The 26,695-nt window shown below is 42.7% G+C and overlaps 1 protein-coding gene across 2 annotated transcripts in view; it reads left to right on the forward strand.

Moving 5' to 3' along the window:
• LOC100702913 (partitioning defective 3 homolog) overlaps positions 1–26,695 on the forward strand; it is a 346,275-nt gene that overhangs the window by 303,450 nt on the left and 16,130 nt on the right. The window contains exon 22 of one of the 2 annotated variants that reach the window (XM_025910173.1): positions 3,943–4,219. In XM_025910173.1, the coding sequence (XP_025765958.1) occupies positions 3,943–3,964 (22 nt within the window). In that variant the 3' untranslated portion in view covers positions 3,965–4,219. Of the gene's footprint in view, positions 1–3,942; positions 4,220–24,149; positions 24,271–26,695 lie in introns of those variants that run through there. The other variant, XM_005471661.4, reaches the window with a different exon arrangement.

A 26,695-nucleotide genomic window follows, 5' to 3' on the forward strand; every position in this document is an offset into this window, starting at 1 on the left:
CGAGGTATTTTTGTCTTCTAAGTGAAGTACTTGGCCTCTGGTAGGGACAAGCGGGTGTTATATTGCATCAGCTACTCCTCAAGTTGGTTTGTTGTTGGATGTTAAATTGGTTCCTTAAAACTTAAAAGTTAAGTACAACTGGTTTCTAAATGTCTGTTTGTTCTTTATTTTTAGGTCATTAGCTTTCATTTCATAAAAGTTTTGTCCTACACATCCCCCTCCTCTCACACCCAACCGACAGTTTGCAACAAATGACTGCCTCTGATCCTGCTTCTGTTGGGGGTTTCTTCCTGTTAAAAAGGAGTTTTTCCTTCCCACTGTCGCCAACTGCTTGCTCATAAGTGGTTGTCTCATTCTGGCACCAAATAAATCAAATAGAATTGAAAGTTGGCATTACACATGGAGAATGTCCTCTGGTAGTTCTGTTCAGCTGAACCCAGCTGTGATTCTTGCAGCCCGTATATGTCAGCTCTATATAGTGCTAAGCATAATAGTGGGAAGGCAACCAACCAGCATGCTCCAACCCCTAAGAGCTTCCCTCCTGCTTACCACCAGGGTGTCAGGCTCCTGACTCGGGGTGAAGTAGCAGGAGGGATGGCCTTTGCACAGGAGCTTCTCCCTGCTGTGGAATACTTAGCAGATCATCATAGGAGCTACATCGACTTCCACCAGGGTAGTTCTCAACAACATGCAATACTAAAGGAATGGTGGCGTTGCCCTGTAAAATATCTGCAACATTTGTGCCCCCTAACATTTTAGCAATCTTTCAAACATTTGCTAAATGTGCTTACTGTTCACAGTACATCTGTAGTATCCATGTTCAAAAGAGACACTCCACATCAGTTAAACGCATCCCTAATTTAGCTTTAATTTTCCAAAAAGAGAACCATAAGATTTGTCATGTGTTGCAGTTGCACATCCAAGTAAAAGTAATTTCAGTAGATGCAAACTGTTGAATTTGCAGAGACTTCTACATTTTAGTGCCCAGTAGGCTGCATAGATTATATAACTGATTGCTGCCGTTACACTGCAAGCATAAGCATTTCATCATACATCCATTGACCTGACTGGAAGCATATTACACAGCATGTATACACACTATATTTGATGGAATTATTAGAGGCAGGTGTGTTGGGCTTACTGTCATTACCTCTACCATCCGGAGAGGAGATAAACAAAAACTAGCATTTATGCGTCACGCACATCTGTTTGACATGTTTGTACACATACAATTTGCGCTTCACTGGGTTATATATTGCCACACAAATTGCACAACCCTCGCCTGTGCAACGTAGGCGGGCATCTATACAGTTTTTATCCGGACAATTTCCACTTCTTTGCACACAAGCAACAATGCACATTTGCCAGGAATGCACTAGATAAACATGCATTCACACACCTGACACATCAAGCAGTAGGCACGCGCTCTTTCACCGTCCGGAGTGGCTTCATAGCCTGTGATTTAATGGTCATTTTGTCGGCCGCAATAGCATCCTTCCCCATCCCCTGGTGCCCACTGGTAAAATAACAGGCTCTGGGCTCATCCACAAAACCCACAGGACTACACTTGAATCATTGCTACAATTTGAGCTATCAAATCATAATGGGAGGATGAGATTGCCTTTCTTTCCTTGGTGCACGAGTGTGTGTATGTGTGCTTGAATGTGTACACGGTGAGTAGCTAAGCAGGTTTATATTCTCTGGGTATGTAGCCTTGGGTTAAAGTGTTGTTATAGCACATATTTGTTCTCCTATTATCTTACTGAGAAGATACTAGGCCTCCTTTGTTGTTTTACTGTTTTTTTTTTTTTATTCCAGAGCTCCTTGTTTTAATTATTAAAAGTGAGAAATGGCTCAATAGTTAGCTGTTGGCTTTTCTCTGAATGCGTCTCTAGGTTAGGTTTTGTCAGTAATTGTGTTGTCTTGTACTACATCCTTAGATTTTGCTCATACTGGTATGTTCTCAGACTGTTACCTGGACATTTTTTGTCTGTCTAGTTGTTGTGCAGTCCATTTGTCTGGTCCGTGTAATGGGAAATGTAAGACACATATCAAAAGGGGTGAGGTCATCTTCTTTGCCTGCAAAGAAGCCTAAGCGGATATTTAAAGCTGAATATATTTCTTATGACATCACACGGTGCAGACCATTAACAGTATCCTCTGTATCTGGCTGCCGTGGCTCTGTTTCCTGATTTCTCTCTAATTCCTGCCTTGACATTCCAACCTTGATGTCCGCTCGCTTTACGTCACCTCATTCTTATGTGTGCTCGTAGTTAGCGCTTAATATTATGGCATCTTCAAGGCCTTCCCTTTTAGTTGACATCACACCGTGAGTGACAAGATATCAGTGGCACAGAAAAAGCAGACAAAAGAGAAAAGGGCAGAAAGCAATGGATGATTGCCCTCAGCCCAGAGACACTGTTATTACATAGCAGTCTGTGCCACCACAAGAGCAGTGAGGTCAATTTTTCCTCTGTGAATGGAATGTAATTTACCGTCAGCTTTGTAAAGGCAAGTCTTGGTCATGGTGGAGGGAGCTCTCTCTTCTGCTCTGGGCTAATGATCGCCTTTGACAGAGGAATGGCCGCCGTGCTTTTCACCGCAATCCTTATTCCACTCGCATTGATCCCCCCTGCCTATTTTCACACAGTAATGGATGGCATTGTCCCTCCCTCGCCACTGTTAGTACAAATAATTACGAATCAATATGCACTCAAGGCCCCGCATCAGAATATCATTTTAACACATGATTTATTCCCGCTAATGCCGCGCAGTCCTTCCCATGTGTAGGAGTCAATGGTGGGCTGTACTGCGACCAAATCCCTAACCGCCCTGTGAGATCAATCAAAGCAATCAGCTAAATATTCTCAAACAGGGCTGGTGCATGAAAGAAGAAGTGCTTTTTCTTTCATTCTTTTCACCTAATGTAGGTATCCCTGTGTGGAATGACAGGTGGATTTAGTTTTTGTGTTTTGTCATGGTGAACACATAGAAATTGGCTTTTTTTTATTATGTTGAAATATGCCCGTGACTCATGCAATGCCATCAAAACTTGATATGACTGCACACTTCAATATTGGCTCTGCAGACCCTCAAACAGCTGCAGTAAGGTCTAATGTTGCTCTCTTAACCCATCAAACTAACATTCTAAATATGACTTGGCAAGGAAATCATATCAGAATCATCTGTTTGCCCAGGCTTGGTGCTTTAAGGCTAGCACACTAATCTCTTCGCTCTCCAGCCCTGTCAAGACCGGTGAAATGTCATGCAGTGTTCCTCGCTCTGATGATGTGTGTGTATGCATTTGTGTGTTAGGGCTTGTCATTTGACATTTTTGGCAGACAGAAGAGCCAGATTGCTTTGAATCGTAGTTCAAGTATTCCACCTAACCGAGCCCTTCAAATTCTAGCTCATCCACTGCCATCACTGTCACACAGAAGTGGAAAAGGTCACATAAACCATGCCTCTGCTCTCAGCAGCCTATAGGTCGTGGTATAAATGACCCAAAATGATTCGAATGATTAGTGAGTGGTTTGAGTAGCACCACACACAAATGTTATCTAAAACATTTTTTATTGATAATTGAGATATTTATATATAAACTCATGCTGGCTATCTACACTGAGATAGAGTGGGAAATCTGTTAGGAACAAAAGGATGCCACATCTTTTTTGATGGAAATGAAAATGATCAAGTTGCACAGGGCTCAATTCAAAGACACCCTGAAAATCAAATGGAAAAAAAAAAAATGATGCAGCAGGTTTGTCCATTGTACTGAAATTTCATTGCAGCAACAAGTGGTGATTGGGCATGCTCCTAATGAGATCACAGAAGGTGTCTTGGGGATCTCACTGTGCATCCTGGTGGCATTAGATGGACAGAAACATAATGGGGGGCCGGAGCTTGGGAGCTAATCAATGTATCAATTCCTTCATCCTCCAGGCTGCATACTCTCACCCCATGAGGCCAGAGATTGTCATACCCCAGGAGGACATTAGGACTCACTGCAGCAGTGTAGCGTCTGACAGTGGGTCCAAAGACTTCATCCTGATACCTAATGGCAGTCAGGGTGCTGTTGCCTAGCCTGTAGAGGTCTGTGCGTCCCTCCATGGATATGACTCCAGACCATCACTGACGCACCACCAAACCTGCTGAATGAAATCGCAGCATAACATTCTCTACAGCTCCTCCAGGGCCTTTCACATCTGTCACATGTGCTCAGGGTGAACCTGCTCCCATCCATGAAAAGCACAGGGCACCATTGGTGGAGCTCCTAATTCTGGTATTCTATGGCAAAAGCCAATCAGGCTCCATGGTGCTGGGGAGTGAGCACAGGGCTCACTAGAGGACATCGGACCCTCAGGCCACCCTCATGAAGTGTGTTTCTGATTGTTGGGTCATTTTGTAGGTCTGGCAGAGCTCATCCTGTTCCTCTCCACATTCCTGCTAAGGACCTTCTGCAGCCCCAACCAGCTCTCCTAGAGTAACTGTCTCCTCGAATCTTCTCCCTGCTTTTGAGTTTGTGCTGGGAGACACAGCAAACCTTCCGATTGTTGCCGTTCTAGTGCACCTGTTCTTAATTTCATTGTAACACCAAAGCAGCTGAAACTGATTAGCAACCCCGTCTGCTACTGACCAGATCAATATTCCAGAAGTTTAACTGACTTGATGCTAAACTCTCATTAAAAATTTTGAGTTTTATGATTGAAATTAGCTCTTATTTATTTTCTTTTATTTATTTGATACAAGTGGGTGAGGTGATCTCTGAGCTCTCTGTTATTGCATAAGTGTTCACATTCACATATCTTTATTATTTTTCTGATAAAAATAGAGGTTAAAAACAGCAGCTGTGCTCTGGGATTGGATATATTGCCACTTAAAATCAGACTTTTATTCCTGATATCCACATGCACTGGCTTGAGTCATTGTCAGGATGATACTATGTTGTCTGAATCTGCTATAACTCTACAAACACCACTTCTGTCTCTACTTCATAGCTGTTCAGCCATTGTCTTTGAAGGTTTTTGTGGTGAGATCAAAATGTGCTGTTGGCGAGTGTTGATGCGCGCTGCCTCTCCGGGGTACAATCTGGTAGACACAATCAGGAAGATAGGGCCATACGAACTCCATCTCAACTATATACGTGCCCTAAAGGCAGATCCCTGGCATACAGATACTGGGCATACACTCAGAGCAGAGTATTCATGTACTGTAGACAGACTGGGGCACTGTCTGTGGAGAATTCTATCAGAGATACAAAGACAAGAATGACTTAATATTCTTGTGTATGAGCAGACAGAAAGTAGGACAGCCAGCTGGCGGGGTCAAGTCAGGTCATGGATGTTCTTCTTGTGTCAAAAACACACCCACAAACTCTCTCTCACACAGACAGAAACTCATCTTTGCACATTTCCTCTTGCAAGATGGCGTGCGACGATGCCCATTTCAGGCAAAAATAACAGTATTTGATTCTTAGCAGTTGAAACAAAAACAAATATGGCAGCAGCATCTCCCGACAGATGGAGGTCGGAATTTTGGAAAGTAATTTTTGTGCCACGGCTTTTAGAATGAACGCGGCCTGTGCAGACCCACGTCTACACGTATATCCACACACCATCTCTGAGTGTTAGCGAGCGTGAGCGCGCTGTCTCGTCAGCAAAGGGAGATGAGTGGTTTTGGGATTCTCTTTGATGGCTCTGCCTCCCCTGCCGAGACACCAAGTCATCTTCTTTTGCTGTCCATTCTTCCCAGATATAGTGATGCAGTGCAACTGCACATGTGGCTATCTTTGAACGCAGGAGACATTTTCAATCTTTTGTGGGGGTTGTAATGGCAAAGGGAAGGTCAGTGTTCCCATCATCTCCTGCACCAATGCTAGTCTGTCTTTCACTGGCACCAACACACGCATGCAGACACACACAGACAGGGAAAAGATGACAGTCCTGGCTAAGCAAGAGAGATGTAAGAAAACCCCAGTGTACACTCACCAAGGGTGGAAGTACACAGATATCAACAGGCCTCGTAGGAAATAGTTAGCAAACACGCGTTTTGTGTGCGTCTAGTTATTCCTCTAAAATTTGAACGCTGTATAGTAGTTCAATTTAACTTCTTTTGTTCAATCTGACCTTGAACCATAGTTATCACAAATCCTCTCCACCTTGCACCGCTTCATTAGAGTGACCTCGTACAGACATGTCATTAATTAAAAGTGGACCCTGTCAGCTTTCCCAGCTGGAAAGGATCGCCCGCTTCAACTCCTCATCTGCCAACACAGGACAATCCTGTTCATCGCCGCTTGTTCTTATGCCATTACCCGAGCAACGTTAAGCTAATGAACACTGCCGAGTAACAGCGAGGCACTTCATTTATCTGCTCCTTTTCTTTTTTCTTTCTCTCTACCTTTTTATTCACTCTGTTGGAATAAGTGATGATGCGCCTTCCCAGCGGTGCCTTTGTACCTTGACGAAGGGGGCAGATTTAAATAACTCAAAGCTCCTTCGCTCAGACCTAATCCCCAACTCCACTCTAATCAACCCCACTGTTCCCTTCTTTGTCTCTCCACATTTTCTATGCGATGGAGTGAAGCAAGGCCAGATAGAGGCATTTAAATGTGAGCGGGCTAATCTCTTCAATTCCACCCTCCGCCGCTTTTATTAAGGTGCGAGTTGTTTTCTTTTCGTTCAGGTCATTCTGTTTATGTAACAAGTCAAAAAGTGTTTTTCTCTTTTCTTCATGAAAGGCTGCTGTTTTATGGAATGTGACTTTCCTTTATGCTTCAAACACAAGGCTTCCTCTGCCGGGACAAAGTCGATAAAGACGCGGTATGTTCACCGGTTCTAAGCGATACAATAATCCGCCCTTTTTTTTTCTCATTATTTATTTATATGTGATCACTAGTAAGTAATACGTTCACTCTGTTTATCATGTTTTGGGGTTTTTTTTTGCAAATATGATTTGTATTTTTCCAACATGCATTGAGCACAGTTGATGATTTGTCTTCATTCTGCATACTGCTGGATGTGGCTGTATGCGGAATGAAAAAGATACTGCTTTGATGATGAAGACTTTTCAACTTTACCCGCCTTACTCTCCCTCTTGGAGGAGCTTCCACTTGTGTAAGGGGATGACTTGAGTGCAAATGCGTCTCTCTGATGGAGCTTTTTCCACATGCAGTAAAGCCATCCATTAGGAGGTGGGTTAAATCCACCAACTCTTCCCTCTCATTCCCGCTTGAAGTTTTTTGTTGTATTGTCTCTCCATCCATCTTTCATGGTGTCATGAAACGCTGGAACATCTGTGGGACATTCCTGTTCAAATCCAGCTGTCCCAAGCTCTACTGCACATCAGGAACTAATTAGAGGAAGGTGGAAAGGTGAAAGTTTCAGCTCTTAACGGCTGGTGCTAACTTTATGAAACCTGTGTCACCATAGCAATTTCGGGATTTCCCTTTGAACAGTGTTTTTTCTTTTTTTTTTAATTTAATTTATGGACATCCCCTTTCTTTCACAGTTTCACCTGGTGCACTCAAATGTTGTGCAACTAAAAATGAATTATTATGTAAAGGAGTGGAAAATAAAGCAAAACACATGGAACATCAGTAAACTTTGAGCCTAACATCCTCCTCTCCGGTGCTCCAGGTGCAAATGAGCAGTTATGAGCAGATTCTTTGTTTTTATTTGTCTGTAAACTCGGTATCTGTTAGCGCTGGTTATTCACGAGTACAAACTCTTTGGAGTAAAAGAGGACACAATGTTTAATTATGTCATTTTAGGTCAAGGTTTCCTGTTGCAAAACTAGAAATAACTAAGCGATGTGAAACACCGCCTCGGTCCATTTTAAATGCACTTGGGCCCAGGGAAGAACCTGCATTTGTGGATGGCGCGCTGAGCTGTGCTCCCTGAAGCATTCCTGAGCCCGTGCAGTGATTTCCATGACAGACTCTCGTGCCTGTTTTTAATGCAGTGTTGCCTGAAGGCCTGAAGATCACATACATCCAATATTGATTTTTATCTGGGTCCCTTGCGTACAGAGATTTCTCCAGATTCTCTGAACTTTGATGTTATGTGCTGTTCTTCACAATTTTTACACCGGGAAGCATTATGGTGAAAATGTTTCACAGTTTGCAGACAGTGACAGTTTTTCTTTCAGACTGATGAACATTATCTTGATTTTTGAGAAAGTCTTTCTCTCTAAGCTGCTCTTTTAACACCCAGTCATGTCACTGACCTGTTGCCAATGAACCAGACTAAATAGTTTTTAGTATTACAGCCTTTTGTTGACCTCATCCCAACAGTTTTTGAGATGTGCTGCTGTCATCAGATGCTATCAAAGTGACCTAGTATTTTTCATGACATAAAAAACTGTCTAAACAACAAGTTTAAACTCATTAATTTCTATTGTGAATAAAATATGAGTTTGTAAATATTGCAAATCATTGCAATGTGTTTTCATCTTACACAGCAACTTTTTTGGAGTTGGGGTTGTAAATGAGCACCAGTTTATTTGACGCACCATTTAAAACCTTGTTTACTGTGAAGAAACGGATTGGGACAACTGTATGAGACAGTCAGAAAAAATAAAACATGGGATTCAGTTCTCCATGTCCATGTTTTGCTAGCACTGGCTCTTTATTGCATCCACTTCAGCAACTCTGAGAGCAAAGCCTGCTTTTGCCCTCCAGTTAGGCATTCCTATAATAATGTGATGTCACAAGAAAGCAATGCAAGAGTAGGAAGTAGTTTTTTCTTATCCAGATCTGTAGTCTGAGATGTGCTGTGTGCTGCGCAGGTCCTACAGACTCAATTTGTGATTTCGTTCTCAAAAGCGCTCAAAATTGTACATTTACTGTATTTTAATAATGTGCTCATAATGAAATCACAAAAGTGTAAAAATCCCATGATAAACCATCTGAGCACTTTATTGAAAAATGTGTTTAATCATTGTTTAGTGAGTCATTTAAGACTGAATAATGGAGTAGAATTACCCTATTGAAGATTTTATACCTTTTAAAATATTTAATTATGTCATTTAAATGCAAATTTATTGAGTCATCATTATCAAGTGGGGTTTTTTGGGGTGTGTATCCACTTTAAAATTTGCTATAATCAACTTCTAAAAAAGTACAGTGTAATCAAGCAGAATTATGTAATGATGGATTTGAAATGTTTAATGTTTTAACCTACATGAATAAATGTGCTTTACATTTGTGTTCTGACGTGGCATTAAGCACCACACTCTTGTCAGTCAGTAACAAAATACGGACTCATCACAAATGATTAATGAGACATCTATCAGCTCCTTACGGAAACAGACAAGCTAATATACAGTATTTGAGGCAGCGTGAGGCCGACCACTGAGGGCTCTTCTTTTGTGTGAGATCTCCCACCGCAGCATCTCCCCTAGCACTTCATAGGACCCTCCCACCCCCTCTCAATTCACCCTCACTGCACAAAGAGGAGACAGAGTTGGCCTGGGTAATTTGGATAATAATTATTTCTGCATTTAGTGCCAGCTGGGTGCCTGAGAAGGTCAGGGAACAGCATGAGGACAGGCTTATCTCCGTGTTGGTGCTGGCTTCCATATGGCAGCAGACAATAGGAAAAGGGCCTTGGCCCTGGCCACAGCAGCATGGCACAGGACAGCTCCCACAGACAAAACACAACAACACACTGATGCAGCAGCAGCTACGGCGGCTCTCGGGAAGTGCCACGCAAGGCTGGGTGGGCTGAGCGTCTCGCTGTACTGATGGTAGAGGAAAGAAGAAGCAGAAGAGAGAACAGCCACCAAGAAATAATAAAGCTCGAGTAAGAAAAGAACCATTTCAGCTAAGTTAAAATCATGAACTTGTCATCATTAAATCCGTGTCCTATTCAGGGCACAAACAGTTGTGCCCCCGTCCTGGATAGAAACTGTGAGAAAGGCTTTTTGTAATTTATGAAGAGGACTTTGACCCCATCTATTGAAGCTCAAGCTTCATGCGTTAGTCTGGTAAAGGTTCAGGGTTATAAGAAAAGATGTGAACATTGAGAGGTTAAAAGTTTCCTTTTCTTTCCTCGCCATTCTGCTGCTCTTTATTCAACCGCCCCTTCGACCTTACTGTTCATTGGGTTACCATGGCACCAAAGCCCCTGTAGCAACTCAGCCTGAGCTTCATAAATCAGATTTTTACTGTGTAGCACTCCTTTTAATCTCCATCCACTGACGGCTTTATTTGATTCCTCCTCTTTGGAGGGCTTTCAGTGGTCAGTCCATCCTGAAAAGAATGCCTCTGTGTGTGTGTGTGTGTGTGTGTGTGTGTGTGTGTGTGTGTGTGTATTGGTCTGCATGCATGGGTTTGTATGCATGTGCACAGGCATGAGAAAAGGGCTATAGAAAAGCAATGTCATCCGAGGCTCCTTTGAACAACCCCTCCCGCATGCTTTTCTTTCACTTTGAGTTCCCAAGTATCCCCTTCCCCTGTGTGGTGACTTTAAGATGGAGCCTGAGTGAGAATCGTCATTTTTAATGTTGAGCTGTTAATCCCCTACTGGAGTGCAATTGTACCTCACTTTTATGTCTCACTGAGGAGGGGTGGGGTCTTTCTTTTTTTTTCCTTTTTTTTAACACTCTGTAAAAGAAGAACGTGACTTAATTGAATTAAAAAGGAAGCTTGGCAGAAAGATTCATTACTTTTTTATAAAGCAACTTTGTTTCTGGCTCTCGGGTGCAGGCCACAGTCTCACCCGTCTCACAAACAAACAGTAAGGTGAGAGAGGATAGCCTCTGGTATGACAAAGACCAGCTCAGGTGAGCAAGAGAGGAGTGCATGGCAGGCCTATTTCAGCAACTGTCCCATTGATCTGTAAGTAAATGGATGAGATGACATTGTAATAGCAGGGACAGCTGCTGTCCATCTCAGCTATTATAGGCCCTGATCAATGAGGTGACCATGTGAAATCAGATGCTGGTAGCTCTCAGGTAGCTGTGAGTCTGCCTTGGAGTGTAAAATGTGTGTTTTTGTTCTGCTGTGGGTGAACTTTTCTCAGTGTTTCAAAGTAGCATAGATAATAGTTTCAAGGAGCCAGCTTAGAGTGTTGTTGTGAATGCTGTTGTGCACAATGTCAATAACATTGTTAATGTTAAATATTCAGATGACTCACTGGAGGTTTACGTGGTTTCAAGTGTCCTTATTTGGAGTCTGTGTGGTTTTGTAGGCTTGTCAAAAATGCTTTTTTGTTTGTTTTTAATTAAATCTTTGCAGATGTGAAGTGAGCATGTTACGGTGACATGAGATATGAGAGCCAGCCTGACTATATGTAATGATAATTCTGTCGATGGCTTCCCGCTCTCTCCCTCCCTCTCTCCCTCTTTCGCCCTGTCTGGGCTGCTGAGGAGCAGCGTAAAGGTCTAGAGTTCATTATCAGAGATTTTCCTCTTGAAGGGGCACAGCGACCAAAGAACACGCCGATCTCTCATTACTCTCACCGCCGTCGCATAATCTTTGCCCACTTACATCACAGATGCAGGGACCTGACTTGTCTAGAGTGGGCCTTGCCATGTGTATCTATTCCCTTTCAACACAGGAAATTAATCCAAAAGTGCCTGTAGAGAAGTCACCATTTCAAGCCATTAGCACTTGTCGTGCAAAGCTGCCATTACTGAAATAACCCGGGTGATGGAGAATATTGGACTTACTGGAGCAACAGCTAATTCATGCTACATAAGTTTGGAAATCGCCCATTTGGGGAATATTGTAATGGCCTTGTGCAAATGTGGATTTATGCAGGGAAAGCTACCATAAGCCACCACTAGTGAAAGCGCAAGGTTTGAGTTCTTAAACAGCCTGAAGAAAAATAAAATAAGCATAGCAGTCATAGAAGTATGGAAAAACTTCATCAGTCTGTCATAAGACAAATTCATGGTGGGCCACACACACCGATAAGTACATCAATATGCACATACTGAACCTGCAAAAAAGGAATGAAGCAAATCCATGCAGCAGTTTTTATGGTTTCTTTTTATTGGATGTGATTGGATTTTGAAGGATTTTCCAGTTGATTCCTTGACTTTTGACCATTTCACAGCACACATCTTCCAGTGACGTGTGCCCGTCGTTTTATTTGATTGGGCTTTCTTTTTATACTCAAAGGTAAAGCCAGTGAATTCCTCGACGTGGAGCTGCCAGTTCTTTCTGTTCCTGTAAAATCTTCTAATTTGAGATCTGAAAGTAGAAAACATTGCCCAGTCCACCTTGTTACTCAAGTTAAGGCAACTGTTGAGAGCTTAATCAATGTTTTATTTTTTTTTATTTCCTCTCTTGTTCCATTTTTGGCACTACCACCGCTCCCTGTTTTGGAGATTGGCGTTCTGTGAACAGCAGCCAATTGGCAGCCACTATTTACTGCCACCAGCTGCTTTTGCTCATTGAAGTTTCTGCCTCCCATTTACACACCAATATCTCGCTCTCCTTTTTCTCCCCTCTCATTAATCTTTGCAAGATCCCAGAGTTATGGCACAAGTTAAGCTTTGCTATATTAGCTGGCCTTTGAGGCCTGTTAAAGCTATTTTTGGGAATGCCTTGGTTTTAATCAACCTCACAAAAGCACAGATAGCACTTGTTGAGATAATTTCTTTTTTTTTTAAGTCCTAGCCGATGGTTGGTGGAGCTGAATTTGGGTGTGGAGATGGCTGACAGTTCCTGGGGATGTTGGGTGGTGCTGGTGAAATATGGGCAGGGTCGGGCTTTGTCTTTGGATGTTGGATTTAAAAGTTGTCTTTCGCATTTGACCCATTCACGTCCTTCAGAACCTGTCGTGCTGTCAGAACTTTCAAAAGCTGTCTTGTTCTTTTCCCCGTCTTTGTCGGGAGATCACCTTGCCATTGCTTTGTTGGAAAATGGGCAGTGCGTGGGACTATTTAAAAGCGATAATGGTCTTTAATGTGCACCGATGATGATTTATCTGTCCCTTCCTGGCCTCCCTTCGCTTATCGTGGACTTTAAAACATGAAAAGGAAGTTATTAGGAGGGAGACGGCCAAGGATTTGTCTGTTTTCCTTCCTTTGCAGAGGCAACAGAGCGCCAATCCAATTTGCCAGGCATGTGGAGTTATCCTTAAGCCTGTCAAATGCACCGACTGGGAAAGCTGTCACTTTTCTTACGGTCATATGGTCACAATCACCGCTCGAGTTATTTATAGGTCTCATACGTCACACATTCACTACTACAAGCACCCAGATATAATGAGACACCTCACCACACTGAGGGAATCATATGTGAGCCAGTTTAGTCATTTTAGTATTTCATCTTTATCATCCTTCAGGCCTCTAACTGCATTTTACTACAGAGCATACAGCTGGTTGCAATTCTGCTTTAACAGAGCTTCTTTTTGTGAGGTGGTTTTGATCTTAAGCAACTTACAGAAACTCACTCGGAGACACATGAAAGAGACAAAGAGACGTGCAATCAACTAACTGTTGATCTGGATTGTTTTCAGCAGTCGCATCAAAAATATCAAAAATAAGTTGGCAAGCTGCAGCTTTAGACAGGAAATAATGCCAAATAATGAGAAATTAACTTTTGCTTTGCGTGGAGGAGAAATCTAATCAAGTGTGCTTTAAATTTCCTTCCACCAGTCGGGCTGTTCTCGGCAACCAGCTCTGCACTTATTGCCTCATGTCCGTGACATGACCGCTGACTTTGTGTGTGTGTGTGTGTGTGTGTGTGTGTGTGTGTGTGTGTGTGTGATGTCATACCTTGAGGATATGTGTTAACTCAGCAGGTTGACTATTACCAGAGCCCTCCATTGTTCTCAGCACCATTGAGAGTTCTCCAAACACTGGCCTGTAATTAAAGGGCTCACTCCTGCTTAATGCTTTTTTGTTCCCATGCCCCCTCACCCCCCACCTCCACACTGGGGGTTAAGGATAATGAGCATTTTATGTGGATGTGTATGCACATATGTGTACATGCTTGTGTGTGTGTGAACAGGCAGATGTAGTGACAGTATCTTAATTTAGTTTTGACTCACTGGTGCATTCATTCGCACATCAGCTACCACGTTTGCCATCTGTGGGCAAGCCCATGACCGCTTGGTCTTTTCTGTCAGCTCTCGGGCTAAATCCCCCGTGGCTTGTCCTGAACTGCGGGACTACCATCTCCTGTGTGTTCCCTGACACCCATTCCTTTAACCACCTGAAGGTGACAGTGTTTTGTCATCAGTGTCTCCTGGCTCCCTCTTAAAACGCAGTCTAAATCCCTGCCACCGAAGTGAGCCCCCACCCCTCCTAACCAGGCCTGAATAATTCTTTCGGACACCACAAGACACATTAGGAGTTTGGCTGAGTGCTTTGCTGTGTCACATTTAAAATGTGGCCACTTATAGAGGTTTTTGTCCCTGAACACAGCCTTGCCAAAAATAGGGACGCTGTTAGGAGATGAAATAGGAGAAACACCGGAGAGAGGATATTTATGAGATTTCTCTTTTCTTATTCCTGTGACATTTACTAAGTTTTCTCAACAAGCTGCAGTTTCCTATCATGACTGTTGTATTGGCAGACACGGACTCCCTCAGTGGAAGAAGTTAATTAGATACATTTCTGTTATTGAGGACACAAACTCTGCTTCTGTATAGTTTTTTTCTGCTGCCCTTCTTCCATCTATCCCTCTCATCACAGCTCTATATTTCTTTTCTTTTTTTCCTTTTCTGACTCAGAAGTGTGTTAGTGTGGGGATTAGAAAGCAAAGATTACTCTGCGAATACACCTGCGGAGAAAAAGAAACGGAAACAGACAAAACTCCCAACACATTTGTGTGAAACGCTAACACTCTGGCCACGTGACAGAATGTGATCCATATTAGCTATCTGTTGAAAGGCTTGGACAAACATTATCAGATATCTGTGTGCTCACTGAAGTCTAAAGCCCGTCTTAAGTTACACTGGTTGAAATCCCCGTGGCTGAGAAGAAACAACAGGGCGGCAGTGATGTTAGCTTAAAGAAATAACCTGTGAGACCTGCTTCAGCTACGCTCGGTCCCGCTCAGCAGGTGAAAAGCTTTCATGCACAGGAATGTTTGCAGTCCTGCGATGATGCCACAGCTGCTGTCTTGTAGACTCGTAACAACTAATGTCAAGATTCTTTATTGCATGGAACACGGACCCTTTAAGACACCTTAAGGTCACCTTTGATTTCCTCATGGTGTGAGCAGGTGCGCGTGTGGAACACTGGGTTGGTCCTTAAAAGAGACATGAGTTGACTTTGCTTTTCCCCAAACCATGTCATTTTGTAATAGGGTTCCAAGATTATTAATTTAAACCAATGGACGTTAAGTGATACAATTAAACTTGACCAAATCTTCACCCAGTGCCCTTTTCCATGGCTTGATTATTGACTGCCAGTGCTTCTTATTAGCATGTCGGTCACAGGGGAAGCGGTGGCCCGCGGTCATGATGATAATTGAGATCGTAATCACAACCAATGAGTTTGTGTGTGTTTGTGCATATGTGTGTGTGTGTGTGTGGTGTGGTGGGGGTTAGGTGCGGGGTCCCAGCTGTCACATGGGCTTTGATTGATGGATGGCTGATGCATGATGATGGATGCACACTCACATTAAGCCGATAGACAGTCGTGCCCAGGTTCGTCGCGGCTTCGGTAGTTTAAGGCAGCGTTACGGCTTCATTAAGGCAGAGAGCCACTGTGGCCATAGATCATGGCGGTGACAGGCCAACATTATGTCTGGCTGGGTTGATAATGATGCCATGAATGTGAGGGTCACAGGTTGAAGGGGCATTAACATATGTAAGGCTCCTGCAGGTTGATGGGAGATAGCAGTAATGGCAGGATTTCTCCACTGCTTTCAGTTTGGGTTTTTTTGTTTTTAGGAGTCGTACAAATATCTTTCTAGCGCATTTCAGTTTTGTCAAGTTTTTTTGGTGCTCGGCTTCTATTTCTGTCACTCTGGCAGGTGACAAAATCATCAGCAAATGTTTGATATTCCAACACCGATTGGCTTTTTTTTTTTTTTTAACTTCAGTTCTCTCATTTTCCTTCTTTCTTCTTTTTCTCATCTGCCCATCTGTCATTATCTGCCAACCTCTTGACCTTCACATTGATCATTACACAATATTGATAGCCTAAATTGAAATTATCCTGCCAGTGTTGTTTTTCTCTTTCTTTCTTTGCTCATCTGTCTGGCTGACCATTACTAAAGGTTATGACCCCTGACCTCCTCCGTCTTCCCTCTTTCCGAGACTCCGAGACTTAATCCAGTAATGGACGCAGCAGCAAAGCAGTTAGTACAGGACATCAGGGGCTGACAAGGAGGGGGAGGGTAAAAGGGCACATGTGCCCCCCTCCTCCTTTTTTGGTTTGTACTTCTATCCATTCCCAAGAAGCCCCCCTGCAAACCCCTTTCCCTTTCCTCACCACTTAAAGCTGGGAGCAGCTGCGCCAGGAGCACGAAAAAATCTTTAGAATCCATCTTTTTAATTCCGCTTTATTACACCCACTATCAATATTGTTATTGTTTAAAGTGGCCCTGGCTCTGACTGACGGGCATCCCACCGTGCCTCTCTCGTTAATTATGTATAGAGGAAGTAGTGGCGGCACAGGGGGTCGTAGCAGAAAAGACTTGGGTGGTGGTGGGGGGGATGTTGGTTGTGTATGGGATGGCGAGGAAAGCTACACCGGTCTGCTGTGAATTATTTACCACTGGCTCGTGGTTCACCTGCTGAGCGTCAGGCACTGACATTTGCAAAGGGAGCGATTGTCTGCATTCAGCACAGTGTGGCGTCTTGCTGAAGTAAATGAGATTCTTTACAGGTATAAGGCTTCTCAAATTAACCCGGGAGACCTAATAAAAGACAGGATATCTGCTCTGCTTGTTAGTCAGTAAAAAAAAAAAAAGGGATTTTAAAAGTGGGTGTACGTGTAAAAAGAAATGCAACAGTGGAGAAGTAAACCCTCCAAACCAACATGTCCCTCTGAAAATGATGCACCAGATGTCAAATGATACACTTCTGAAAGCATATGTAATATATGGCTGGTGCACCGCTGCTGCTGCTTGGGCCCATTTGAAATCTAATATTAGCCTTTCATTATAGGTAGCCAGTGAGAGCGTGTCACTTTGGCAATGTGCTAGAATAGCAAACGAGTCAGAGGGGTTCAGCTGCATGTGAATATCTGCTTCTGGAGTGGAATCATCTGCTCCTTCACATGGTGATAGGTTTGCATATATTTGTATTAAAGGACCGTGGCTGTCTTTTAATCCAAATGATTCTTTTCGGCACACGAGCGACTATATTTCAAAGTACGCAGCGATGTTGCTGCTGTCATGTTTACAGAGACCTTGTGGTAAAAATGCGCTTGATTTTAAAGGTGTTGGTGTGGATAGCCCTCTCATGCTTTCATAATAAAGTCCTTAATGATTTCTCTTTAGTTTAAAGCCTCTCCAAGCGCTTTCACAATAAGTGAACACCAAAGTTTCCCAAGTAGGAAATGCAAAACGCTATTGTGTTAAAGTTTTGGCTAATCTCAGGAAGTTACATGAATCTATCTGACGTAAAAGCTCACTGAAAACCAATTTAGCATCAAAGGAAATCTGAGACATTTTAAAAAAGGTACACTGGATGGCATTCAATATTTGAAGCGACATTCCCAAATATCTCATTTGATTATTCTTCAATCCCCTTCTCTTTTTAAAACTCACAGAGATCTGTTTTTTTAATTGCCTCCCTCCGCTGTCTGTTTTCATACAGTGGATTGGAAAACTTGGGCCTCTCTAATAAGCTGCCCGTGTGCCTTCCAGCATACGATAGCATCTGAAGGATGAGGCAGTTTGAGAATGCAAGTGTAAAAGGCAGAGCTTGGCACTGGGTTTTGGGTTCACACAGCTCTGTGAAGAGCACAGTTGGACCTGGCCTAGCAGGTTGGCAATCTTTGTAAGAATGTTTCCGGGGAGTATAGCTGTGTCAAAACAATGCCAAACAAAAGCATCCCCCTCCCTTTTTTTGTTTTTCCTGCTCCACTGTTCCAAAACTTAGTGTTTAAAACTTTCATGAAATATCTTTAATTTTGTAGCTTGTTCAACATCAGATGTTATTTTATACGAAGCACTTCAGGCACACACACTTGGCTGACCAAATTTGTCTCAAGATCAACTCGGCTCCTTCTTGTCTAAGTGCTGACGATCGTCTAGTCTGTGATTCTGCCAAGCTCTGCAGCTCCCACTCAGTTTTAGAGTGGCCCTCCACAGACAAACCTGCAAAGGTGACTTGTTGCTGCAATGCACCAGTCTCCCTGGGAATTTATATTTGAGGTCCCCTAATGCAAAATACAGCAACACATTTCATATTCCATGGCGCCAACCTATACTTAGACAAAATATTTTAGCGTCATAGTCCGGATACTGGAAGCCAAAGTCATATAGCATACTCCCAGTGCACTTCTCCACTGGCCTCTTAGTGTCAAGCAAGCTCATATCTCATAAAAGTTGTCTGTAAAGATCGAATAGGCTCGTAAAAGCTGACTTAACCTGTTTAGATGGATACTTTAGCCCATGGCCTTCACACCTTATTTAAGGCTAATAAGGCTGACACTTCATTCTTCTTACCCTAAAGAGGAATTTTGTTTATGTGCAACATAAACAGCTGCAACACTGTACATATGTTTCAACTCTATATATATGCTGCTTTGAAAATAAAAGATTTACTGCGTGTAGCATGATGCAGCCAAGTCATTTCTTGTGCAGTTACAAGTTTCGATCATGTGATGAGTTTTAAATCATTAGCATGCAACACATCTTTGTCTCATTGCACAATGGCACCTTCATGTATGCACATAACAGTAAGAGTGTATTTATTACGTTGTGCAGTCTTGACCATGCTCCCTCTCTCTCAGAGTGAGCACCCTTCTCTGAATCAATAGATTTGGATTATGGGCCTTAACTTCAAAGTTAATCTCTTTGGAGAATGCAGCCGTGCTTTGTTCTTCCTAGAAAACAATTTAAAGAGAAGTTACCAGAAATGAGGACAAGTAAAGCTTTCAGGGAGCCTATCATTTACACAAATCTTAGCTAAGTCCATGTACCTTCATAATATACAGCACATCATGCAGAAAGAAAGGTTTCTTTGACTAGTTCCATTATAATGTTTACGCAACCAAAGGTTTAAAAGTTGCTATTAGAAAAGATAGGATAGAAAGCAGAAAGGGGAAATTCCTCACTTTGATCTGTGTTTAGAAATCCTGCAAACTGAACAGAGAAGACAGAAAATGGTAATGACATGAAGAGTTGATGTCTTTGCAATAAAAGAAAGAAATTGGAGTGAAGCAGAAGCATTGAAGGTTGCAGGGTTTATGTTTGCTGGGGCAGGGGAGCTTTTAAAGTACACAGGACTACAGGTACTTAAGAGGAACAAACCTTTTCTTTATTTCTTTGGAGTCGTGCTTTTCGTAGAGGAGAGCCTTCTGCGGTTCCTTTCATTCTGGACAGCCTGTTGGAGGGTTAATCAGAGCTCCGTGCTCCCGAGTCACGCCACTACCACATCCCAGGCAGGGATCCCACACGATGGCCTCCTTAGGACCCCTAAGGACCCTATATGTGGTGCTTTTGAGTCTGAAAGGAACCGTGGATACAGATTCACGCGCATACAGTCACAGCTCCACATTAGAGGTGGGGATTTTAGCTGGCAAGGCACCGCTGTCGGTGCATCAGTCACAAGAGGACATGGGTGAAGTCAGAGCCTGACAAATCCAGGGTATTATCAGGCCTTTGTCCAGCCTGCAGCTGTCACTTACCAGGCTAGTGGGGAGAGGACGAGGGGGACAGAAGGGAATTCATGACCTATCCCTCTAGCCACAGAGGAGCACTGAGGCATTCAGAAATAAAACATATGGGAAGAAGAAGAAGAAAGAAATGAAGGAGAGATGAGGCGAGAGAAAACTGGAAAAACTTTTTTATGAAGATGGAAAAGAAAGTGGAAAGTGAAGACAGAAAGAAATGCTGGGAGGGGGATATACGCTTCAAATGCTTCCATTTGATTGCTGGCAAAAAATCATGGCAGAAGGGCCGATATATGCTGATTTCCTTCTGAAGACGCTAAAAAAAAGTTTATCTTTGTCCCTCTCCCCTTCAAAAATGACCAGCAGTAATGCAGATCTAATCTCTTTCTATCATCGTGGTAGGTCCCAAAGGCTGTCCATTTCCCCCAAAATGCCTCATCTTTCTGTCTTTGAAATAAATGAAAGTCCACAGGGCGGTGGAATAAAGATGAGCTAAGCCTTTGACTTGATGCAAGATTGCCAAAGGGCCCAAACTTAAGAAGTCTGCCCCCCCTCATCTGCTGCACAGAGATACTGCGGCCAGTAAGAAACCAGATAATCTGATAGAATTTCAATCAACAGCGATCAGATAAGAAATAACAGAATGTATGATTTTAAAGTCGCACGGAAGCTCCGGCAGTTCAGCCCTTTTCCACTTTTAGTTGGAAATGAACATTTCTGTAGCAACACCCCCAACTCCAGTCAAACTTCATCTCTTGAAATCTTATCCCGAGGATTATAACACTCTGCCGCTCTCATTCGAATACCCCTGAACTTAGGTATGCTCATATGACCCGTATTACACTCTTGGTGATTGGATTACTCATTTATTGGCCGGTGGCGGTGTTTACGGGGCATGTAGAGACTCAGCGCAGCTTTGATCCACCAACAGAAGCAAATATGAGGGCTCCTGCATAGTTTACATCCTGGGCCTAAGCCTTGTGGTGTGCGAGGCATCTGCTAAATCCTCTCAGATCAAAGGATGACTATTACACAGACAGACATCCACATACCCCCAAATGCAGCTTTAGAGTGTTCATGACCCCTGTCAACATGTCCATGTGAAAGCACAGGTGTGGATGGGTGTGGGGGTACACACAGACACATGCACACTACCGGTGCCTCACAGTTTGCTGCTAAAGAGTGGCAGAGCTGTTTCTGTATAGGCTGATGTTTTTTAATGTGATTGACTCATTGCTAGTTCATCAGAGAAGCTCTGAGTTCTTTCTGAATTGTTGTTGTGACCTGACTTTGCAGGCCAGGAATTTGCAGGTTCACTACTCTCGATAAGTGCTCAGAAAAAAGTCAGTAAATTCAGCATCGGTGTGTCTTTATTGAATACAGGCATCCATAATAGTCGAGAGAGGGAAAAGAAAGACGTGTTGGCTCTTTTGTCTCTTCCTCCATCTTTGTGTTGCCGTCTGTGTCGCGCCGTGATGTTTGCATGCATCTGGGAGAGACACGGCCAACCCAGGAGGCCAAGTGCTGACATTTCAGCACGCAAAGTCACAGATGAATTTGGAGCAAATCTCATTATACCGGACAGAATAAAGATGCTGCCTGTGAAAATGCTGTGGCATATGGACACTTTATCTCCCCCCATGTTTTTTAATAACTTTACACACACTATCCCGTTTCCTACTGACGCATATTTTAGCTGCAATCCCGCGTGACGGTGATGCAGACAGCTCGCCTGCACCCCTGAGGACACTCATGCCACCTGTGACCTTTTCCCTTTTATGCACAAACACACTGCTTACAGCAAACTGATGAGCAGTGCTCATTCGTACCATATTCCGTTGGCCCGGTCTTTCCTTATGGCAAGTGTTCTACAGGCCAATTACAGACATTGATGTATTCGGAAGTGCATTTATAAGTGGTGACCTGATGCAGCGGCAACAATCATGCTGACTAATTACCCACCGAGGTGCCCGAGCGATGTGGGGCTCTTAGCAAAGGCAACTGAATCCATCTTCTTTGTGCATGCAGACAGGCCTGCTGCTGGCTGTTACACTGACAGGGGGCAGTTTCGGCTGGCTGTTTGGGCTTGATTCGTGCTCTTCCCCAATCCCAAATTCTGTTTATTAACATATGAATATATTTACAGACCCTGAGAGTACTCCCAAGAATCCCATCATGGTACCCACCGTAACCGGTGGGTGAAAGACAAAAAAAGATAAGGCCCTCCAGATCTAATCTAGATATCACAAAGGCCTCCTTTGAACACCTACGACAAATTCACCCCTTGTTAAATCCAGCCGTCATTCCTGGCCCACACTCGATGCAATTTCCATTTGTTGTAGTGCTTTGAAAAAATGTATTAAAGAACTGCTAGTTCTTTAAATTGCCGGAGACCTTGTCTTCGCTCATGTTTTCCTACTCCACACCCCACACCATCGTCTACCACACAGTGGAGCAGATCTTCACTGTCACATTGATACTTTGGTGAGTGAGAGAAGGGCAGAGGGGCTTTTTATGCAGTGAGTGTACATGGCCTTAAGTTGTCTTGTTTATAACCTGTGCTTTCTGGATCACCAGCTGGTTCCTCTCACCCAGTGGTGCATGTTCAAGATCCTCATGGTAGCACTGACCCTCCGTGGAAGGTCACACAGAAAAAAAAATATGAGCCTTTTATTTGGAGTTAGCTCACTTTTCTCTTTGAGCGGCGATTAAGCTCATTCACAGATCCACGTTTAGTCTTTTCCCACGCATTACAGTGTTGTGAAACCTTTTTTTTCTCAACAAGCAGGGATGATGAAGAGCATAAACCTACAGTTGCAGATCTGTTTTGTTTTTTTTAAATTACACTTTTGCTCAAAATATCTTCAACAAAATCTCTGCAAATGTAGTCAAACGATTGCACTGGTAATCACATGGAAGCACACTACTGATGTTGAAGCCTCAATGCTTCTGTAGTTAAAGTAATGAAAACTTGTATGATAACAGGAAGAACATTTAGAGGAGTGCACATGTGCGGTTCTATTGACTAGAATTAAGTAATTTAATTTATTTAAAATTGCATTTGCTATTTAAGCAACCTCAAGTAAATAGAGAGGGAACATTGATTTTGTAATGAACAGTAATAAAGGGACTTCACCATTACTCCACACCCTAAAAGCATAAGCTACCTCACACCCCAGTGAGCCACTTAATTGCCCACATCCACATAAAAACTCCTAATGCACGCTCCCTGCGCTCCCACACATATAAAGCTATAGGAATCAAATGAAGTATAACTAATACAATTGATTTTGATCGGGAAGTACGAATAACACGATAACTGTGTCTCGCCAAGTGCTACTAAGGGGGCACGCTCCGAGAGCCGTGCATCCTTTATGAGCCGCTATTTATTGTGCTTTTAATGAAGCTTGATTGGCAGCATGTCCTAGTGCCCATTATCATCAGAAGGATGTGCTCATTCTAATCTGCAATTATCACCATAATTGTGCTCAGAATCCTCTGGGTCCAAATAAGCAATCACTTCCACTGCTGCTGTGCTACCTGTAAGTGCTGCTCAGGAGGACACACTGACAGGCTGACAGGTCTTAATATCAAGGGTCCATTTTTTTTTTTTTTTTTGGTCTTGGCTTTTTGTCTCCCTCTGCTCTTTATTTCATGCGCCGTGCTTCCCTGCTTTCAGTTTCACTGGAAATTTCGTCTGGGGTTGACTTTGTTTCTTTTCCTTTTCTCACATGCTCTTGATTAACCTTTCCCTTTTTTCCCACACGGAGCCATCCCCACGATCGTCCTCCTTCCTTTATCTCCCTCTCCTTTCCTCGCCCCATCCATCCCACTCCTCTCGCATCCCCTCCCAGCTCAAATTCCTAACCTTTGGTCACTTTCATCCCCGCGGTATGCATAAATGCAGGCCTATTATCAAGCCGGTTGTCTCATCATAATTATGCATTTTGTCATGTGCTGCCTCTGTAGCTGGTGATAAAAGGAGAGCCTGATTAAGCTGAAGGAAAGCTATTGATTCCTATTGACAGGCTCCTCAAAGGCCTTTAATGAAGGAGATGTAAATGAGGGTTTTCCACAGTGTTTAATGACTGCGTACCATAAAAGGCCAACATTCTTCTGCAGTCTGAAAGAGACATGCATCACTGACAATGGTGCACGAGGGACACTTTCAGTTATAGTGATGTTCACAGGCGATAAAAGGGTGGGAGTAAAAACATGTGAGTGTTGGAACAGAAATTGTAACTGTCGGATTTAAAAATCCTTGGCACCATTTATGTGGTCAAGTAAATTGCTGAAACGCAGAATTACCTGTAACAGCATGCTAGCAAAACCAACGCGTACCAAAGCGTTAATGAGTCTAAATATCTCATTTCCTTTCTTTTTTCCTTTCCTAGCAGTCAAATGGCGCCTAGTAACCATGACCGGATACAGAGACTGAGGAATGAGTTCCAGCAGGCCAAGCAGGAGGACGACGTAGAGGACCATCAGCACACCTACGGCTTCAACCAGTCCTGGGTGAGTATCGAGTAGAATTCTTCGGGATCAATCCAGGGTTACTAGCTGAATGGATTCTTAGGCCTACACATATTTTTTTATTGCTTACTAACACTTCTATTCAGTTAACTTGAATGTACTTATATAGCACCAAATTAAGGCGCTTTATATGTAAGGTAAACTCCCTTTTAACAGGAAGAAACCTGCGACAGAACCAGGTTCAGGGAGGGGCGGCCATCTGCAGTGACTGATTGGGCGTGAGAGGAGGGAGGCAGGACAAAAGAAACCAGGAGCCAGAGTTTAAAATGAATTTCTAATGATTAAATCCAACAGTGGTTTATAAACACGTGGAAAGCAAAAATGAGGTCATGAACGCTGTGTAGTAATATGAGTGTTTCTGCCACTCACTAATAAATCTTTGTTTTTCAGTCGTTTTTACAAACAACAAACTTATTCTGTATTTAGTGGGGAGTTGAGCAAAATATCGTTACTGAGGCAACGTGCATTGAAACAAATGCAGCTGGAGAATGTAACATCGAGTTCACGTGGGGATGATGAAATGAACATATTATTATATAGGAAAATCCAAAAAAGTGGGTTTTATAATTTTTTTTTTTTTTAAAGACACATAGATGTTAATAATTGCTGAATGTGTAGTGATTGGCCCACATGTTAAGGAGAAGATGGTCATTTAATTAAAATAGATTAAAAATATTAAAGTAATTTTTATTAATTCCAAATGATGTGGCATGAAGCAAAGAGCAAAAACAACAATATTAGTTTGTTATAACACAGCATGAAACTGTCACTGGTGCTGTCGTGTGATGCCATCAACCTTTTAGACAGCGAAACTGCCAAACTGCAAAAACATTAGTTTTCTCTATTACCTAAAGCTACATTTCCTGGACTAATTCTTAATTTCTGGATCCAACCTTTGACCTAGACATAATTGCTTATCAGCAGTCACTGCATGTGCCTTTTCACTCTTGGAAATATGACACACTTATGGAAGGAGGGCGATGTTAGGGGAGAGAAACTAAGGACAGCTACCCGCACTGTTCATTCTAATTTTCATTAGACTTGATTAAAGGGATTTTTAAATTAAAACAAAATTTAAATTAAAATTCGAAAATAGTTGCTTTAAGCCGTTCTACTCTCCAACGATTGATCTGTAACAACAATGGGATTTATTCTTCATAATTGGAAAAATGTAATCAAGTTAATTCCTTTGTTAATTCATTCACACTTGATCTCATATCCATCCCTGCTGTGCATTGAAAGTTCAGGAACTTTAAATAAGGAATCATATCCTTTTTCCAAACACCCTGTCAGGTCACCGATAATCTAAACTGTTGTCCCACACACAGATAACCAAGTCGCGGGACATGTGGGATGTCAAATACCTCTATGTTATTTATCAATAATAACTTACAGTGACTTCAGTTTTTTGGTTTCTTTTTTACTCTGTAACTTTTTGACCTTGGAGGAAAGAATGCGGCTAATTGTTGCTCCTAGCAGAGCTATTTAGAAAATGACGGGCCAAAAAGTCAGACCTTGAAAGTTAAAACATTTTGCATGCAATTTTCTGGAGAATTATCAGTGTCGGTTTGTCAGTTAAATTGGTTTGGAGTGGCCGGCATCTTCTGCTGTTATTTCCGCTGTCCAATTGAGTTTGGGTAAAACACAGCAGCATGCTTCCCACCGTGTTCCTACACAGATGAAGGCAGGCTGCATTTGCTCTGGATTTTCTTCGGTATTTGTCAAACTGATGTTTAGGGAAAAAAAACACAGAGTGGACATGTATCTCTGTTTTCTTAATCTCTATTTTCCCATCCGCCATGAGATGTGAACTGTTTGCTCACTACCGAGAGGTCTCAGTCTTTCTCTCTGAGCCGCTGAGCTCTTAATTGCGTCTGATCGTCGACACTGTTGGGCACACCACTGCTGCTCCACTGGTAATAAGATATAGGGCCAGCCCTTGAGTATTGAAGTCTGTTTTATTAGTCCTCTTTCATGTTATTTTCGTCATGTGAACAAGAATTCACAATGGCAGAGCTTATTAAGAAAGGCAGACGTGCACCCGTGTTATGCGCTGACACTGATTAGCAGAACTCGAGGGAAATCCCGTCTTAGCGTCGTCTAGAAGCAGAATTGATATGGCTCTATTTAAAGTGAACAGGGTAAGGATTTTGCTTTGAAAACCAAAGATATTACAGAAAGATGAGACAAGTACAAAAATGTGAAGTGACATATTGACATTGACTGTGCTGACAGGAGTGGATAGTTAGCATCTTTACTGTATATTTACCTCTGCGAAGAGGTTAGGTTTTGGCATAGTGTGTGTCCATGTCATTCTTTCTTTCTGTAAACACAATACCTCAAAAAATTAGGATGAATTTGGATAAAATTGGTCGGCGTGTAGAGGTCCATTATGTTAACCCTGTAA

This window comes from Oreochromis niloticus, linkage group LG9, assembly GCF_001858045.2.
Source record: "Oreochromis niloticus isolate F11D_XX linkage group LG9, O_niloticus_UMD_NMBU, whole genome shotgun sequence".
Taxonomy (NCBI): domain Eukaryota; kingdom Metazoa; phylum Chordata; class Actinopteri; order Cichliformes; family Cichlidae; genus Oreochromis; species Oreochromis niloticus.